The sequence below is a fragment of the Peromyscus leucopus genome, chromosome 8b, assembly GCF_004664715.2.
Source record: "Peromyscus leucopus breed LL Stock chromosome 8b, UCI_PerLeu_2.1, whole genome shotgun sequence".
Lineage (NCBI taxonomy): Eukaryota > Metazoa > Chordata > Mammalia > Rodentia > Cricetidae > Peromyscus > Peromyscus leucopus.
This window is the reverse complement of record NC_051086.1, coordinates 30,641,617-30,657,013: the sequence shown is the minus strand read 5'-3', so window position 1 is coordinate 30,657,013 and position 15,397 is coordinate 30,641,617. Positions and strand designations below refer to the sequence as shown.

The 15,397-nt window shown below is 38.2% G+C and overlaps 1 protein-coding gene across 5 annotated transcripts in view; it reads left to right on the top strand.

Moving 5' to 3' along the window:
• The window catches only part of Sgcd (sarcoglycan delta), a 937,685-nt gene that overhangs the window by 565,946 nt on the left and 356,342 nt on the right, over positions 1-15,397 (top strand). For all 5 annotated transcript variants that reach the window (XM_037201381.1, XM_028888758.2, XM_037201382.1 and 2 more), the window contains one exon: positions 8,593-8,781. In XM_037201381.1, the coding sequence (XP_037057276.1) occupies positions 8,593-8,781 (189 nt within the window). The remainder of the gene's footprint in view (positions 1-8,592; positions 8,782-15,397) is intronic.

Genomic DNA, 15,397 nt, shown 5'->3' with positions numbered 1-15,397 from the left:
CTATTATGGGTGTGTGGTGCATATGCTGGCATCTAGCCTTTTTCTATAGATTTGGTGCTTTCTCTCCTGTAAGCTCACTCTCGTCCAGGCCTTGGACATGCTGTTCAGCAATGTGAAACTTGCTGTGACCTTTTTGGAAACCTGCTTCTCTCCTGTTCTCACCTCAGTTGTCACTTTGTCAGACTGACCTTCTGTGACCAAAGTGGGTTGGTTGCCTCTGTTCTCTATGAGGGGACCCTTTGTGCTTCCTTTCTGGCAGCTAATTCTAATTCTTATGGTTTCAACTTCTTGAGTGTTTGCTCTCTGCCTTTCTCATTAAATTAGGGGGTTGATGAAAGCACAGATAGGACCATTTTCATCCTTCTGAAGACCTCTATATTCCAGAATCTACCTGTGGTGACTGGTGCATAGTGTGGTTAGAAGTTCAGCTTGATTTTGGTTTTTGGGTTGTTTCTTTCTGTGGAAAAGATAGGAACAGGGACATCATTGGAAGCAAGGTCTGTGTTTTGCTCATGTTTTTCGATGCATATGGTGTATAACTAAATAGAACTGTTCTCATTTTGTACCCTGGCTTTGTTTTTAATCTTTCAAAAGCCTGTGGCTATTGATAAATGGGAGAGTGCTTACCTCATGTACATGGTACCCTTGGTTAAACTACCAGTACTGACAAAAAAGGATTATATCAAAGCAGATATTATATTTTGATCATATTCTCCATCTACATCTATACCCATCCTTATGGAAGAGGATATTGAGAAGTATGATGATCAACAGAGTCAAACACAATTAACAAGTAAACTGTCAGCTAGTGCCTTTGTTCCTAATTAGTAGAGCTAACTAAGGCCTATTTCATTTTACATGACTACAGAAAGAAAAGAAAGGAAGGAAGGAAGAAAAGAAAGAAAGAAAAGAAAGAGAGGAAGAAAGAAAAAATGAAAAGAAAATGACTGTGAACTTTGATGACCTCAATATACCTTTAAAATTAATTTTGTTTTTTAAAATATCATCCCCTAAAGTCTATTGTATTCTTATATTGCAAATTAGAAGTCAGACCTTATATGTGTATTATTGATAACACTTTCACTTGGGAGAAAAGTATTGTTTTCCTTATTAAAAAGAACTTTGTTGGTATTCAAACATTAACTGGCATCTGGCAATAACAAAGCACCATATGTAAACCCACCAAGCATGTCAGCTGTGTGTTCTTGCCTGAGAACTAACTATCCAGCATTCTCTATCTACCAAAAAAAAGGTTGTAAGATAGACAATAAAGGATTTTCTTAAGGAATTCCTTGATACCAACTATATTACGAAAGGAGCATCAACAGTTAACCTGTGCTTGCTCCCTGTGTCTGGACAGATGTTGAGTCTTATTACAGAAGTGCACCCATCACTGTGAAGCTGTGTAGCTTCCTTAAGTAGAGGGACAATGGCTACAGTGTCCAAGTTCTAAGGTTGGCCCAGACTCTACTAGTCCTTACATTTTCTTTATCCAGTCTTTGTTGAGTGATACCAAGGCTGATTCCGTAACTTAGCTCTATGGATAGTATCATAATAAACATGAATGTACAGGAATTTTTGTAGTGTGATGATTTAGGGTACTTTTGCACAGTTGTATATTACAATAAGTCTATTTTAGTTTTGGCTTTAAACCATCATAATGATTTCCACAATGGCTAGACAAATTCACATTATCAGCAGTCATGTATAAGGGATCCATTCACCCACATCCTCCGAAGTATTTGTTGTTAATTGTTTGTAATGATAATTCTGACTAGAGTGAGGTAGAATCTCAGTGTAGTTTTTGGTTTTTATTTCTCTGATGTTTAAAACTGTTAAAAAAATTTCACACATGTAATGGTCACTTGTAGTTAAGTTTTTGAGAAACGTCAGTTTAATCTCATTTTCCCAGTTGTTGATTTGGTTTTTTTCTATGTTTTTTTTTAATTTAACCTTTTGAGTTCTTCATGTATTCAGTCACATAGTCTGAAATTATGGGTAATTATAGCATTAACCATTGGCTATTTATACCCATCTAATGGTAAAGCAAGAGAAAGTTTGCTATATTCTTTCCCTGGGAAACATAACACTACTGCACTTTTTACTTGAGAAATAGGTTACATTTAAGTCAACTGAATTTGTAAACAGGTGAACACTAAAAATAACCTCGTGAAAGTGTGGAGTAATGCTTTGGATTAAAGTCTTCCTGGCATTAGTATGATCGTGTTTTGGAAAGTCAAAGATTGTACATGTTTCCATTCTTTGTCCTTTGAGAGATGCTTGTTGGCTTACAGTTAGAGGATATGCACTACTTAACATTGCTGTGACTTTCATTTCTTCATTTATTGGAAGAAATAAATGGCACATCTGTGATGATATTGGAGTTCAAGAAGTTTTAAATACTTAGGAGAGGTGAGCTTGTATTCAGAAATACACAATGTTAAAAGATTCCATGAAACAGCATAAAGAAGTTTTGTAAATATTGATGGAATCTACTACTGCCTTGTGATTCCTTTTTTAAATATTATATTCATTGGGAATTTCATATATACATACGATGTATTATGATTATGTTCAACCCAACTTCTCCCCTAAATCCTCCAAGATCCACCATCACACACTACCTCTCAACTTCATTCCCTTCTTTTTAATAACCCACTGAACCCAGTTTGTGCTGCTCATACATGTGTGTAGGTGGGGCTATCCACTGGAGTGGAGGTGACCTACAAGCTACACCCTGGAAAAAAACTGACTCTTTGAACTGGTCAATGATAGCACACATTTTTAATCCCAACACTTGGAGGGAGAGGCAGGCAAATCTCTGTGAGTTTGAGGCCAACCTGGTCAACAGAGCAAATTCCCAAACAGCCAGAGCTTTACGGAGAAACTATGTCTCAAAATATAAAAACAAAACAAAGAAGAAAGAAAGAAAAGTGTCTCTACCTCTCCTAGTAATGAACTGTCAATATCTCCTCAGCTAGGTGTAGGGGCTCATGACCCCCTCCACATCCATGCTGGAATGTTAACTGTGCAGGTCTTATGAAGTCTTATGAAGACAGCTACAGACACTGTGAGTTTGTGAGTATAAGGGTCCTGTCATCTAGAAGACACTGTTACTTGAAGAGACTTCTACTTAAGATCTTTCCCCCATATATGTAAGAAAATGTCATAGGAAGCATATTTAGCTGGGTAACATTTGTTTGGACTATTCACCTTTATAGAGTTATTGAATATATGATTATTCTAGAAGGTGGAGAAAAATTTGTTCCAATCACCATCAACCAACAACTATCTATTTTATCACTATTATGGTCTAGGCACTGCTATACACTTTGCAAGGTTATGGACTGGATTTTGATTTCATATACTCTGTGGTTTTGTTGCCTTTTCAGTAGTCCCAAACTTCTCACTAGGGTCTCCTCTGTCTTTCCTACTATTTTAACCCCAAGCTCATGTCTGCTTTAACACTCTCAAGCCAGACCTGTGGCTGCCTGTGCATCAGAGTACTCCCTGTGCCTTTGCCCCACCGCCTAGGATGCTTCTTAATCCTACCTGCACCTTACCCTCAGATTAGCCGTTGAGTCCCAGCTCAGACAACACATCTTGATAGAGTTCTTCCATGGTCAGTCATTATAAAGTGATATTTTATACCTTGTTTACATATACTAGTTGTATGGTATAGACACTTAATATTATCTTGTTCATGTCCTTACACATCTACAATGTCTTTTCACTGTCCTGACTGTGAGCTTCATGAAGGCAGAGTGACTTCTTTTCTTGATCATATCTTTAAAATACAGTAAGGTTTATTCAATCTGATCAACATTCTAGAACTACTTGATGAGCAGACAAATGGATGAACAATACTTACATAGATAAATTTGATGTGGAAACTGGAGTTAGAGGATAAAACATTTTTATCTCCATAGAGGTACAAAATGAACAGAAGACATTGGGTGCTCATCTCTAAAGGGAAACAGAATATTGAGTCATAACATGATCTTTAAAGAAAGAAGCAGAGAAGATATCTAGGAAAGACAATCAGGGAGGAAGAGAGTAAACTCTGAGCCCACAACCTCCTAAATGAAAAGGAGAAAAAAAAAGAAAACAGAAAATAAAAAAACAAAACAGGAATGAGTGCCAGGCAGAAAGGGAATTTGGCAGGATATAAAACTTCGAGGCCTAAGGAAAATGAGCAATAAGAAAAGTCCAATGTAATTTGAAGATAGATGTTTCTAATAGACCATTTCTGTAGATGAAATTGTCACAACTAACTGAAGATATGAAAAACTTGGGCATTAATGAGAATAGGAAAACAAATAGAAAACACAGAAGACTATGAAGAACTTATGATTAAATTTACTGCTGTTCAGACTCTATCCCTTGATTCTATTAACTCTATTGCTTGTTTCTATTCTATTTGTTAAATAATAATTCCTAATAACAATGACTATCCTGCTAGGTTTTTATTTGTATATGCAAATTGTATAGGAGATGATCTGGTAAGTAGCTAAGCACCAGTAAAACTGTTTAAAGTTATCTGTTTCTTTAACAGCTAATTAATTTGGGATGGCAATAAACTAGCCACATTCATTAAAAAATACATTTTAAAACTAAATAAAATTGTGGAATAGTGTGCTATGAAAGAAACTTCAAAAATGAAATGCCTCAAAAAACATATGGGATTGTGAAAGTGAAGAGAGGAAGATGTTAGCCCAGAGGGAAGCAGTGGCAACAACCAGGGTAGGGGAGTTGGGGCGGGGAGGTGGTGGACGACAATACCTGGGTTACGTTTCTGTGTCCGATCTTGGTTTATGCTTCAGGGCATGCTCCAATCAGTGTCACAATCAGCTTGAGGCTTTCTAAACATAGGCATTCATGAGACACCCCAGAATTCCTGTATTAAAATACCTTGGTGTGAGACCAAATAATCTGTCTTTAACACATTTCTGAGGGTGATTCTTAGGTTTCCTCAAGCATAGGAGCTTCGTCCAATGGGATATTTATACTGTCTCTCTCCTGGATCCATGGGACAACCTTATCTGTGGTTCTGCCTCAGCCTCAGCTATGTGTGGGGTGCTTTAGGGGTGAGACTGTGGGAAGAACTTAGATGTGTGCGTGTAGAAGCTTAAATGAACAGTTTAGTGACTTTTGTTTTTTTTAGAAAAAATAAAGTCTTAAACTTAGAACAAACTTATGTTAAAGGCATTAGTATGTAATTATAATGAGAAAAGAAAATAAATCATTGGTTTTTAAAAGGTAATATTGTAAACACTAGGATAAAATTATTAATAACTGTGTTACATCAATACTTTGTGGTCACAGTTTTCAGTTGACAACTGTTTACCACTGTAATTTTGTGTTCAGGTATGACAGTATGTGTAGATAGGAAGGTAATTGTCTCCCATGATAGTTCTGACAGAAAATTTTAATTATTGATGATCGTGATATGTAAAGCTTATAATTCTATGTAAGAATATCTGTTGTATATAACCTGTAGACACAAGTATTATAATTAATTTTATTTTCTGTAATATCTGTACAAAAGGAAAAATAAGTAGAGTGTAATTATATGTAGTGAATTCAGTATTTTTCATGAGAGCAGAGAATTTTTGTTTTGACTAGGTGTCCATGAAAATTGACTTGTAGATTTAAATTTTTACTCATGTGAATATTTCCCATTGCTGCTGGCATACCTCTTCTTTACTCTCCACATATTCATGCTGCCCACTATGGGTCACTTTACCAACAGTGTGTCCTTTTGTGTCAATAATGTTCCCATGTTCAGTGGGTTGATGATGCCATGGCTTGAAACAAACATCTCCAAAACACACTCCAACAGCAGGAGAGCCATCAATGATGTACCTGTACGGATGCTTCAAGGCATGTAAATATATTCTGTACCATCCCAGCTGTATGAGCTCTTAGTTCAGTTTTCTCTTTATTGAATCTTCAAAATACTTGTAAGTCCTCCAAAGCCCCAATGGGAAAGGAAACCAGAGTAGAGAAAGACAGTGTCTAATGAATTCCATTGACAGTATCATTTATGGTCAGCTCCATAGGAGTATTTGACTGTGTTCTCATAGTATTGGGGCCTCTTCAAGGTTGTTCAAAGGAGACTGTCCCAGGGAGGACTTAAATTTTCAACTTCATTCATTTGACTGTAATTATTTTTCTAAGAAAGAATGAGAAGAAAGATGGATTCAATATTGTCTTGCTTATTTGTTTTTAGCAATTCAATATATTTGGATTGTTGAAAAAAATAGCACCCTCAGCCTATGTGAGTTCTCCACTTGGTACAGGGTTATTCATATGAGTTAAAGCAGTAACTTTAGTGTGCTTTGTAATGCCTTCCACTATAACCTCACCAAGGAAGTTCTCCACTGCCTTTCCTGCTCTTGATTCATTTTACAGAGTTGGAAACTGAAGATTTGGGAGTGTGGTGGGAGTAAAAGGCCCCAATACTAATGAGAGAAGGCCATTAAGATATACAGCAAAAGATCTGGATTCTAACCTTATGATTTGACAGGACTTTGAAATCTCTGGCCAGTCAATAATGGTGTTGGACAAAAGTTCACTGCTTCCTGAGACCCTGTATTCTTTGAAGATGATCCAACTGGCTCTGCTTTCTTGATATTTAACATGATAGTTACAAGATTTTTTTCTGAACATAGTTATACTATGAAAAGAGGTTTTCAAGGGGGAAGCTATGTATTCAGATGCACTAAAATGTTTAGAATCCCCTGGGCAGCATTTTTACAATGGTCTCCCTGTAGCTAGAGTTTTCCTGCCTTGCCCACAGTCAGGACAAATCTTTGTCACCCGCCAGTCCCACAGCCGCTCAGACCCAACCAAGTAAACACAGAGACTTATATTGCTTACAAACTGTATGGCCGTGGCAGGCTTCTTGCTAACTGTTCTTTTATCTTAAATTAACCATTTCCATAAATCTATACCTTGCCACGTGGCTGGTGGCTTACCGGCATCTTCACATGCTGCTGGTCATGGCGGCGGCTGCAGTGTCTCTCCGCCTCAGCCTTCTGCTTCCCACAATTCTCCTCTCTCCTTGTCCCACCTACTTCCTGCCTGGCCACTGGCCAATCAGTGTTTTATTTATTGACCAATCAGAGCAATTTGACATACAGACCGTCCCACTGGAGACCAGTAATTGTAATCATTAGGTTTCTTTTGGATTTTGATGCTTAGTTGAGGTTGAGTGAGGATATTCCAGACCAATAGCATTCAGGCTTGTCTACCTATAGGGCAATGGGGTAGGCTATGGTGTTACTGGTTATTGGGTACACAATCTGTTATTTTTATTTAATTAAAAAGATTGTAGATGCCTTTAGAATAGTACCACCACTGATTCTGATGTGTATGTCTATAACTGGGAGTTCTTCTTCCAAGTAATCACTGTATTATTTCAACTTGTTACTATGTATTAAAACTCTTGGTTTCTATATCATCACCCTGTTATGTTTATTGAGCATATCATTTCAACAAGTGATTATTTCATACCTAAATAAATAGTGATACTCTTTATTGTGGTGACTCACAGAGAAACAGCTGAAGTGAGATGCAGCATCATTAGTTTCCCTGCACTTACCTCCAGAGTGTCTCACTGGTCAGAACTGCAAGATTCACATGCCAAGATTCCTATGTCACGTATCTCCTTGCTGTAACAGAAGTCTTATAGTCAACTGCAGAAGGTTAACTTCTCTAATCCCCACTTAGACATTTTTGAAAATTAGCAGATTGAAATCAAGGGACCTTACAGATATGACTCTAAAACTGTGAATGTTTCCTTACTTCACAGAATGATTAAATAGAAAATAAAGTCTCATATCCTCCAGGTTTCCAGGGCATTCTTTCTAATTCTCATTGATCTTCATGCGTAAAAATAGCAGTGAGTGATGACTCTGCTGTGGCCCTATCCCCTATGATACTCTGTGATCTATAGGAGAGTTATTGGGAGATCATCTTATAGCACAGAATTAGTCTTGGCTGGCAATTAAGGTAGAGTGGAAATTAACACACAGTACAGGAGGACATTGTCACTATTTTGCATGAAGGTTTAGCAATCATCTGAAGTGTCCACAAGACTCTTTTTAACTCCAAATAGGGAAAAGTTCTCAGTATCAGCTATTTCAGGCAAAATTGTTGCTTTGAGACTTTTGTTTTTAACTCTCAAAGTAAATTGAGTAGTCATTTCTGTTGTACACATATGCAGTGTTGGAGTTAATTTATTTGCTCAGACTCATTCAGCATTGTACCCCAGGACTTTGGTGGCCCTCTGAATATCTCCTTCCAAACACAGTTGGGATTCTAATAGTTCTTTGGAAAATTGTTTCCAGGGCATCTTTCCTTCAGAGATATGTGGGTGTCTTATACACACATCAAATAAGGGGACTGAATTGAGCACCCGAAAGACCCATATTTGGTCCAGAGGAAACAGACTTTTAGAGTTGTCAGGAAGGTGGGAATGTACAGCCAGCTGCCAGCCGTATCTCTTCATCAGTTGATTCCTCTGCTTTTTCCTTCTATCTCTCAGTGTTTTAATGTGAGTGCTTCTCTGTGCCTGGTTCATTTCAGATGCCTCAGGAACAGTACTCCCACCACAGGAGCACCATGCCCAGCTCAGAGGGGCCACACATATACAAAGTGGGGATTTACGGCTGGAGGAAAAGATGCCTGTATTTCTTTGTCCTGCTCCTCATGATTTTAATACTGGTGAACTTGGCCATGACCATCTGGATTCTCAAAGTCATGAACTTCACAATTGTAAGTAAAACTGTATAAATATATTAGCTCTCACTAAGGGAAAGGGAAGCATGGAGCAAGACAGCAAAAGAATGTGGGAAAGTGGTATCCTATGACCTGGCATTTAAGTTCAAGTGAATTTCTGTTCAGCTTGAGTATGAATACCAGCTTCTGTTTAATCTCAGTCCTTCTCCAACTGAGAATCCAAATTTAGTCATTTCTGTCATTTAAGATATCTTGTATGCCTTCCCTCCATCATGATAATACTTCTGCATCCTATAGTCTTTGACCACTTAAGGAAATAATTCAGAAGTAAGTGGAGGATAAAATGAAAGTACTTGTTTTCACCAACTTTAGTAGCAAAAATGAATCCTTTCATCAGGCAAGAGTTGAAATGTATAAGTACAGTTGTGCTTCAAGAATCATCTCAGAGTGATAGCAGGCAAATTACACCTGTTTGTCCATCACTGTGGTTCACTGGAAGCCTCTAGTTGGGGGAGGGAAGTCTTTTCTGCTATTGCAAGGGGTTAGATGGAAATGAGAGGAGACAAGCTGTATTTCCTTGTTTTGTTATTCCTTTAAAGAGATATGTATGTTTTGATAACAGCCTTATTTCTGGTGCTCAGGGCATTATATAGATCAGAAATTGACTTGTTGAAATTCAAGTGAAAAGAAGACTGTTGCAAAATAACATGTGTGTATTCTGAGGTCTTAATTTAGTGATTTAAGTCTGTAGAATCAATATAATTAACTTACTAATGAGAAGGTCACAGATGCTAATCTGCTGCCCTGGGAATACATTTTCTCCTTCTGATGTCAAAAGTTAATGGACAGGCAATTAAACAACTCCTTATTGATAAAGAAATGGAGTCATACAAACAAAGTGAAATGTCGAGATTTTCCTGGGAAAATCCCAAATGTGAACATTGATGTTTATGTTGTTTTTGAATCACAAAATTCATTTTTGTGCTTGGCTTGCTCAGGCTGCATCTGCTAGTTGGTCTGTTTTTTTTTTTTTTTTTCCCTCCATCTTTCCTACCTGGAAATGACACACCTTGATGCTTTGTGGCTGCTTTTATGCATATCATGTTGTATTTACCTCTCCAGAGGACAAGTGCTTACATGTGTTAGATTTTTATGCATACTTTCTGTGTGTGCCTTTGTCAATCACTCATAGTGGTTTTTGTTGGCACTGGTGTTAAATGTAGTATCTAAAACCAAGGCTAGAGATACTGCTGTAGGCTTAAGAATGGACCATTCTTCAATACCCATAGTTAAATTTGAGAAATATATAATAAAAAGTTGCCCTAGTTTTTCATAGCTCTGTCTTGAAGGAAAATGTCTCAGTTTCTTTATAGAATGCAGAATAGCCTCCTGCATTCCAACATCAACTTTGGAATGCAACATTGGTAAATTTCCATGTGGCTGTTGTGAGTCCCAGGTCATGTGTTGGAACACATTATAATCTGTTGGTAGGTGGTACTCAATACATACATTTGGACTTTAATGTTCTTTTTTTTTTTTTTTTTTTCTCACACAAGGTTTCTCTGTGTTACATTCCTACCTGTCATGGAACTTGCTTTGTAGACCAGGCTGACCTTGAACTCACAAAGACCCACCTGCTTCTGCCAGAGTGTTGGGATTAAAGGTGTGCACTCCCACTTCCAGCTGAATTTGGTGTTCTTTATGGACAAGCAAGATTTAGAGAAATGCCTAAGTAAAGAGAAGGGCTCAACCAGATTGTATCTAGAGCTTGCAAGTGAGGATGTGATGGAATAGAGAAAGTTTCTAGCAATTTCTGTGTGAGAGGTGCCTTTTACCCTGTTTGGTTTGGTTTGAAGGCCAGGTGATTACAATTGACCTTTATTGACCTGCCTTTTCCATAGTGTTCTTAAGTTTAACTTGTAAAAATGTATAAACTGAAATAGCTTTTACACTACAGCATTAAAGATGAAAAAGACAAGCACACAGGCATAGCATAGAGCAATAACTCAAAGACATTTAAAGGGTAGAACTCTTAAGTTGCCTATTCGTTGATATGTCAGGGTTGAGGGGTAAAAAGATAATTTGGAAGAATTTCTGTTTGTGGCTAATGAGAGGGTTAGATGCTTGGGTTCTGAAAGCATGATAGTTTGTGACTTCTACAATGGAACTTAGCTGAGGAGGCTAAGTTCCTCCTGTGGTGCTGGAGGCTAACCTTTCTATCCCCCCATTTTTGTGACTTTCACCTGGTCTGACCCAGCTCTAAAATGCAAGAGATTTAGGGATTGTGGTGGAAAGAAAGAGCTCAAGATTTGATAAAAATCAATATTAAGCAAATATGACTTGAAGAGAATGCCTTATGTGATGAGATTCATAGAAGTGAATATAAATATATAGAGAACACCACCTACCCTGGGCACATGTGAGCTTGGAGAACAGTGTGACATTAAGGTAATGATCTATATGAAATCAACTATTTCCTGTAGTTAACTAAATTGAGTGCCACATTTCAGAGTATTTAAAGCTTTACCACACCAAGTACTTACTGCAGTGAGAATAATTCCACTATTAGTCATAATTGGTGCTTTATAACAGTAATGCATTTGAGCAAATAGAACTCAAGTATTAGAAAATTGGTCTTGCCCTGCAAGTTAAAAGTATATTTTATCTACCAGTCACAGCATAAAATATATTCTCTTAGAATTATAATTCTATGTCACAAATAGTAATTTACTGACAATGAAGATCTTGCAAAAATAGAGCGAGGTATTAATCAATGTTCTACTGCAGGATAAGAGATGAGTGAGCAGCAGGAATCAACAAGGTGCCAGTGTGCCATTTTATGAAGAGCTTTTAAACATTATCGGTGGAACAGAGTGGTTATTTTATATGCTTGAATACGCTTGTTCAAAAATTAGGGGTTTGGAAAATTTTACATTATAATCAAACACCCAGAATACAACAAACCAAGAGGTTGGTGACATTTCTAAGGACTTGGCAATTTATCCAACGCTGAACACTGTCGATGTTTGATTTGATGTCAGAGTTGTATTCTGCTCAACCTAAGGTTGCAAAGTCTGTGGAAGAGCTGTTGCTATAACAACCTGAAGTGTCAAATGAGTTTTCCTTGTTTAGAAATAAATCCAAAGATAACTAATTTCTCTTTCCTATGATTGTGGCAGAATACCCTACTGCCGGTGACTGGTCAAGAGAATCTGACTACCATTCTCAATCTCCTCTACTTTGGAAAGTACATGCTTTTCCAATATTAATAGCCTCAGAAATCAGACACTATTCATTAAGCATGCTGCGCTGTATAAGAAAACTGATATTTCTAGTGTCTACTCTTTCCTAGGCACTGTTCATAACATTTAAATGTTTTCATCAAATTTCCAAAACAATTATATAAAAGAAATAGTTTTAATTCTCCATAATAAAAAGGAACCCAAATCCTTTGTAATAAAAAAGAACCGATGCTTCAGAGAAGTTAAGAGACTCAGTGAAAGATGTATGGCTAGTGAGTCCAAAAGGGATGTTTGACCTCAAAATCCACTGTATAGGACCCCCTCTCCCCAGTTGTTTTGTGATATGGCTCTTCAGTCAGATTCTGAATCTTCTGAACTGGTTCCTTCATCTTTCTTTGCTCTCTGGTGTCACAGTTTCCTTTGCCATCTAAGGTTTCCTGTGGCATTTGCTGCTTAGATTTGGCAGTTGGCAAAGTTCGCTCCTTACTTCTCATGATTGGCACAGGTAGTGGATGACCTTCTCGAGTACTGCCCGCACTTTCACTCACCTTGTGCTAAAGTGACCAGCTAGTATGCCATATGTTAACTTGAGGGTCCTGTCCTCATGCAATAGTGAGTTAAGCATGAGCAGCAGCATTTATCACAAAGGAAGGCTCAGTGCTGACAACGGAATGTCACAAGAGGCTCCACACAATAGTGTAGTTGTTGAGGTTTCGGGCTCTGGAAGCAGCATTCTAATTATAGTTCTTGCTTCTACCATTTACCATGTGGCCTTTCATGCATTCCAAAACTCCTCTCTGCTGCCATTTGTCAGAGGTCACACCAGGACATATCTCACAGAATTGTTGTGACTGTTATAAGATGTAGTGGAGGTAGTGTTTAGAGTACAGCCTGATGGAGAAGTACTTTATATATGTGTTTAATGCCATCATCATAGGGTTTTTTTTTTCAGGCTCTATCTATTCCATGGTTCTCCTGCCAATCAAAAATAGAGTCTAACTTATAAGCTATAACCTATCCAGGTTAGACTATCTCAGAATTATTTTTGTTAACTTGGCATAAGTCAGGGCCATCTGGGAAGAAGGAACTTCAGTTGAGAAAATGTCTCTATTGAACTGGCCCATAGACAAGCTTGTGTTTATTCTCTTGATTGATGACTGATGTGAGAGGTCCAGTCCACTGTGGATAGTGCCACCCCTTAGCAGGTGGTCCTGCCTTGTATGAAAAAGCAGACTGAACTAGCCATTGAGAGAAAACCATAAGCAGTGTTTCTCCATGGCCCTTTCTTGAGTTCCTGCTTTAGGTCCTGCCCTGACTTCTCCCAATGATGGACTGTGAGGTTGAAGTATAAACTAAAAAAATACATACATACATACATACATACATACATACATACATACATACAAACAACACCTTATTTCCCCAGTTGCTTTTGATATGGTATTAATCAAGGCAATAGAGAGCAAACTAAACTATCATAAGCTTTAAAAGGAGAGAGAGAGAGATGCAATAACTTGGCTTGAGATGGCAGAATAATAATTTGAACACAAGCTAATTGACTGCAGCTCCTGATCTGTTAGTGAGTTTGATATTCTGGGGAACAATGAAGAAAACGTCAGCCTGAATGTCAGGGATTGATGACTAACCATGATTGGTATAACCTTTCTCCTCAGAACTCAGGATGGAGCTAAGTGTTTTAGCCCCTGTGTCTTCTGAGGCAGATTCCTGCTTGGACATTTCAATTCTGTACTTTGCTACTTGCCCTAGCATGTGAAGTGTCAGTCTATGGAAGACTCTTGCTTCTGCCAACACATTTTAGAAGCCAAATCCTAAGATCATAGCCTTGAAGACCTTCCAAATAGTACAGTATTGATCACCCATTTTATACACCGTTACTGAGCACAGTGCTTATTAAGTAGCAAAACTGAAAAGGTAGTCATTGATAGCTGTCATGATCTCTTGCCCCAGCAAATGTAAAACTAGATGAAAAGGAAACCATGGGAGTCTCTTGGTCAGACACCCTCATTTTACAGATGATAGAATCACGGTAGGTCATGAAGCCTTCTGACCTGAATCCAGCCCTCCATTTGCCCTGGGAATTTCTCTGCCACAAAGATTATATTCTAGCAATTTTTAGCTTCATCCCAGTGGTTAATATAAAGCCAGCTTTCAGTGTGTGTTCAGTAATTATAAATTTCCCACTTGTTCATGCACAGAAAGAACACCCAAGCCAAGTACCTAGTCATGTTATGTAATGGTAGTGTATGGCTCTCCTTAGTGTCTCTTTGTTGACCAAAATTACAGACTCCAGACCATAAGTTTTGCTGATCATGTAATGCATGAATATCTATTTATGTAATAAATATTTGTATATAATTTACTTCATAATTTTCCCATAATATTCATAAAAGCTCTAAGCGACAGGCACCAGTATTATCCAGGTGTAATAGATAAGAAAGTGAAGGCTTGAAGTACAGTCACTCAGCCAAGGTCACACAGTCTGGTGAATGGCAAAGCTAGGATGGGCTTTCAGAGAGTCTGGCTCAGAGTACAGTCTTAATCAGTACACAATGGTGCCCATTTTCCAAGGGCTATTTTTCATGAAGACAAATTGAATTTGTTCAGTGTGATGTCTAAAACATGATTTATTTACCCTAAAGTAAGATAAAGATCCACTGAGGGTCAGAAGAAGGCATTCTAATACTTGTAAATTGGACACATTGTAAAACAGGAAAAGCCAAGAAGAATGGCCAGTGCCTTCCATAACTCAGGCCAGTGACACCTCATCTGTTTTGGGAAGGCTCACAGAACTATGACCTAGTCAAACTAACTCAAGCAGAGGTGAATGAGGATACACATCAGTGGGAAGGAGAGGGGAGTCTATCATTTGGGGATTTAGGATGCCAATGGAAGTTGGTCAAACTTCCCATCAGTAGGATGTTGGCTTCTTCAGATATGCCCCCTGCTGGCTTTCCTAGACCAAAGCCATCAGACTTGCCCTAGGGGACTTATGTAAGGCATGGTTTTCTCCACTCTCCTCCATGCTACTGGTAGATTCTGTGTCTGTCTATATTTTCTGCATACTTGTGACTTTAGTTTGCATCAGACTTTGATGTCCCCCTATGAGAAGCCATTTCCCTTTAGCCTTCACCTCTCCCTGTCAAAGTTGCTCATTATTGCTTCAGTGACATCCAAAAGAACTGTACTGCCCCAGTAGGCCTTGTATGTCCCAGGGAGTTTGGCTTGCATGTCCATAGAAACAAATCCTTAGCCACTGTAGCTTGGGAAGCCAAGGTCATCTGCTTGTACAGACCTGCCACTTGAACAGCAAGGTATGGATACCCTTGCTCTTATCAAGGTCAGACTTGAAAATCTTACCTACATTTGATCTTTTATCCATGGGTGTGTGT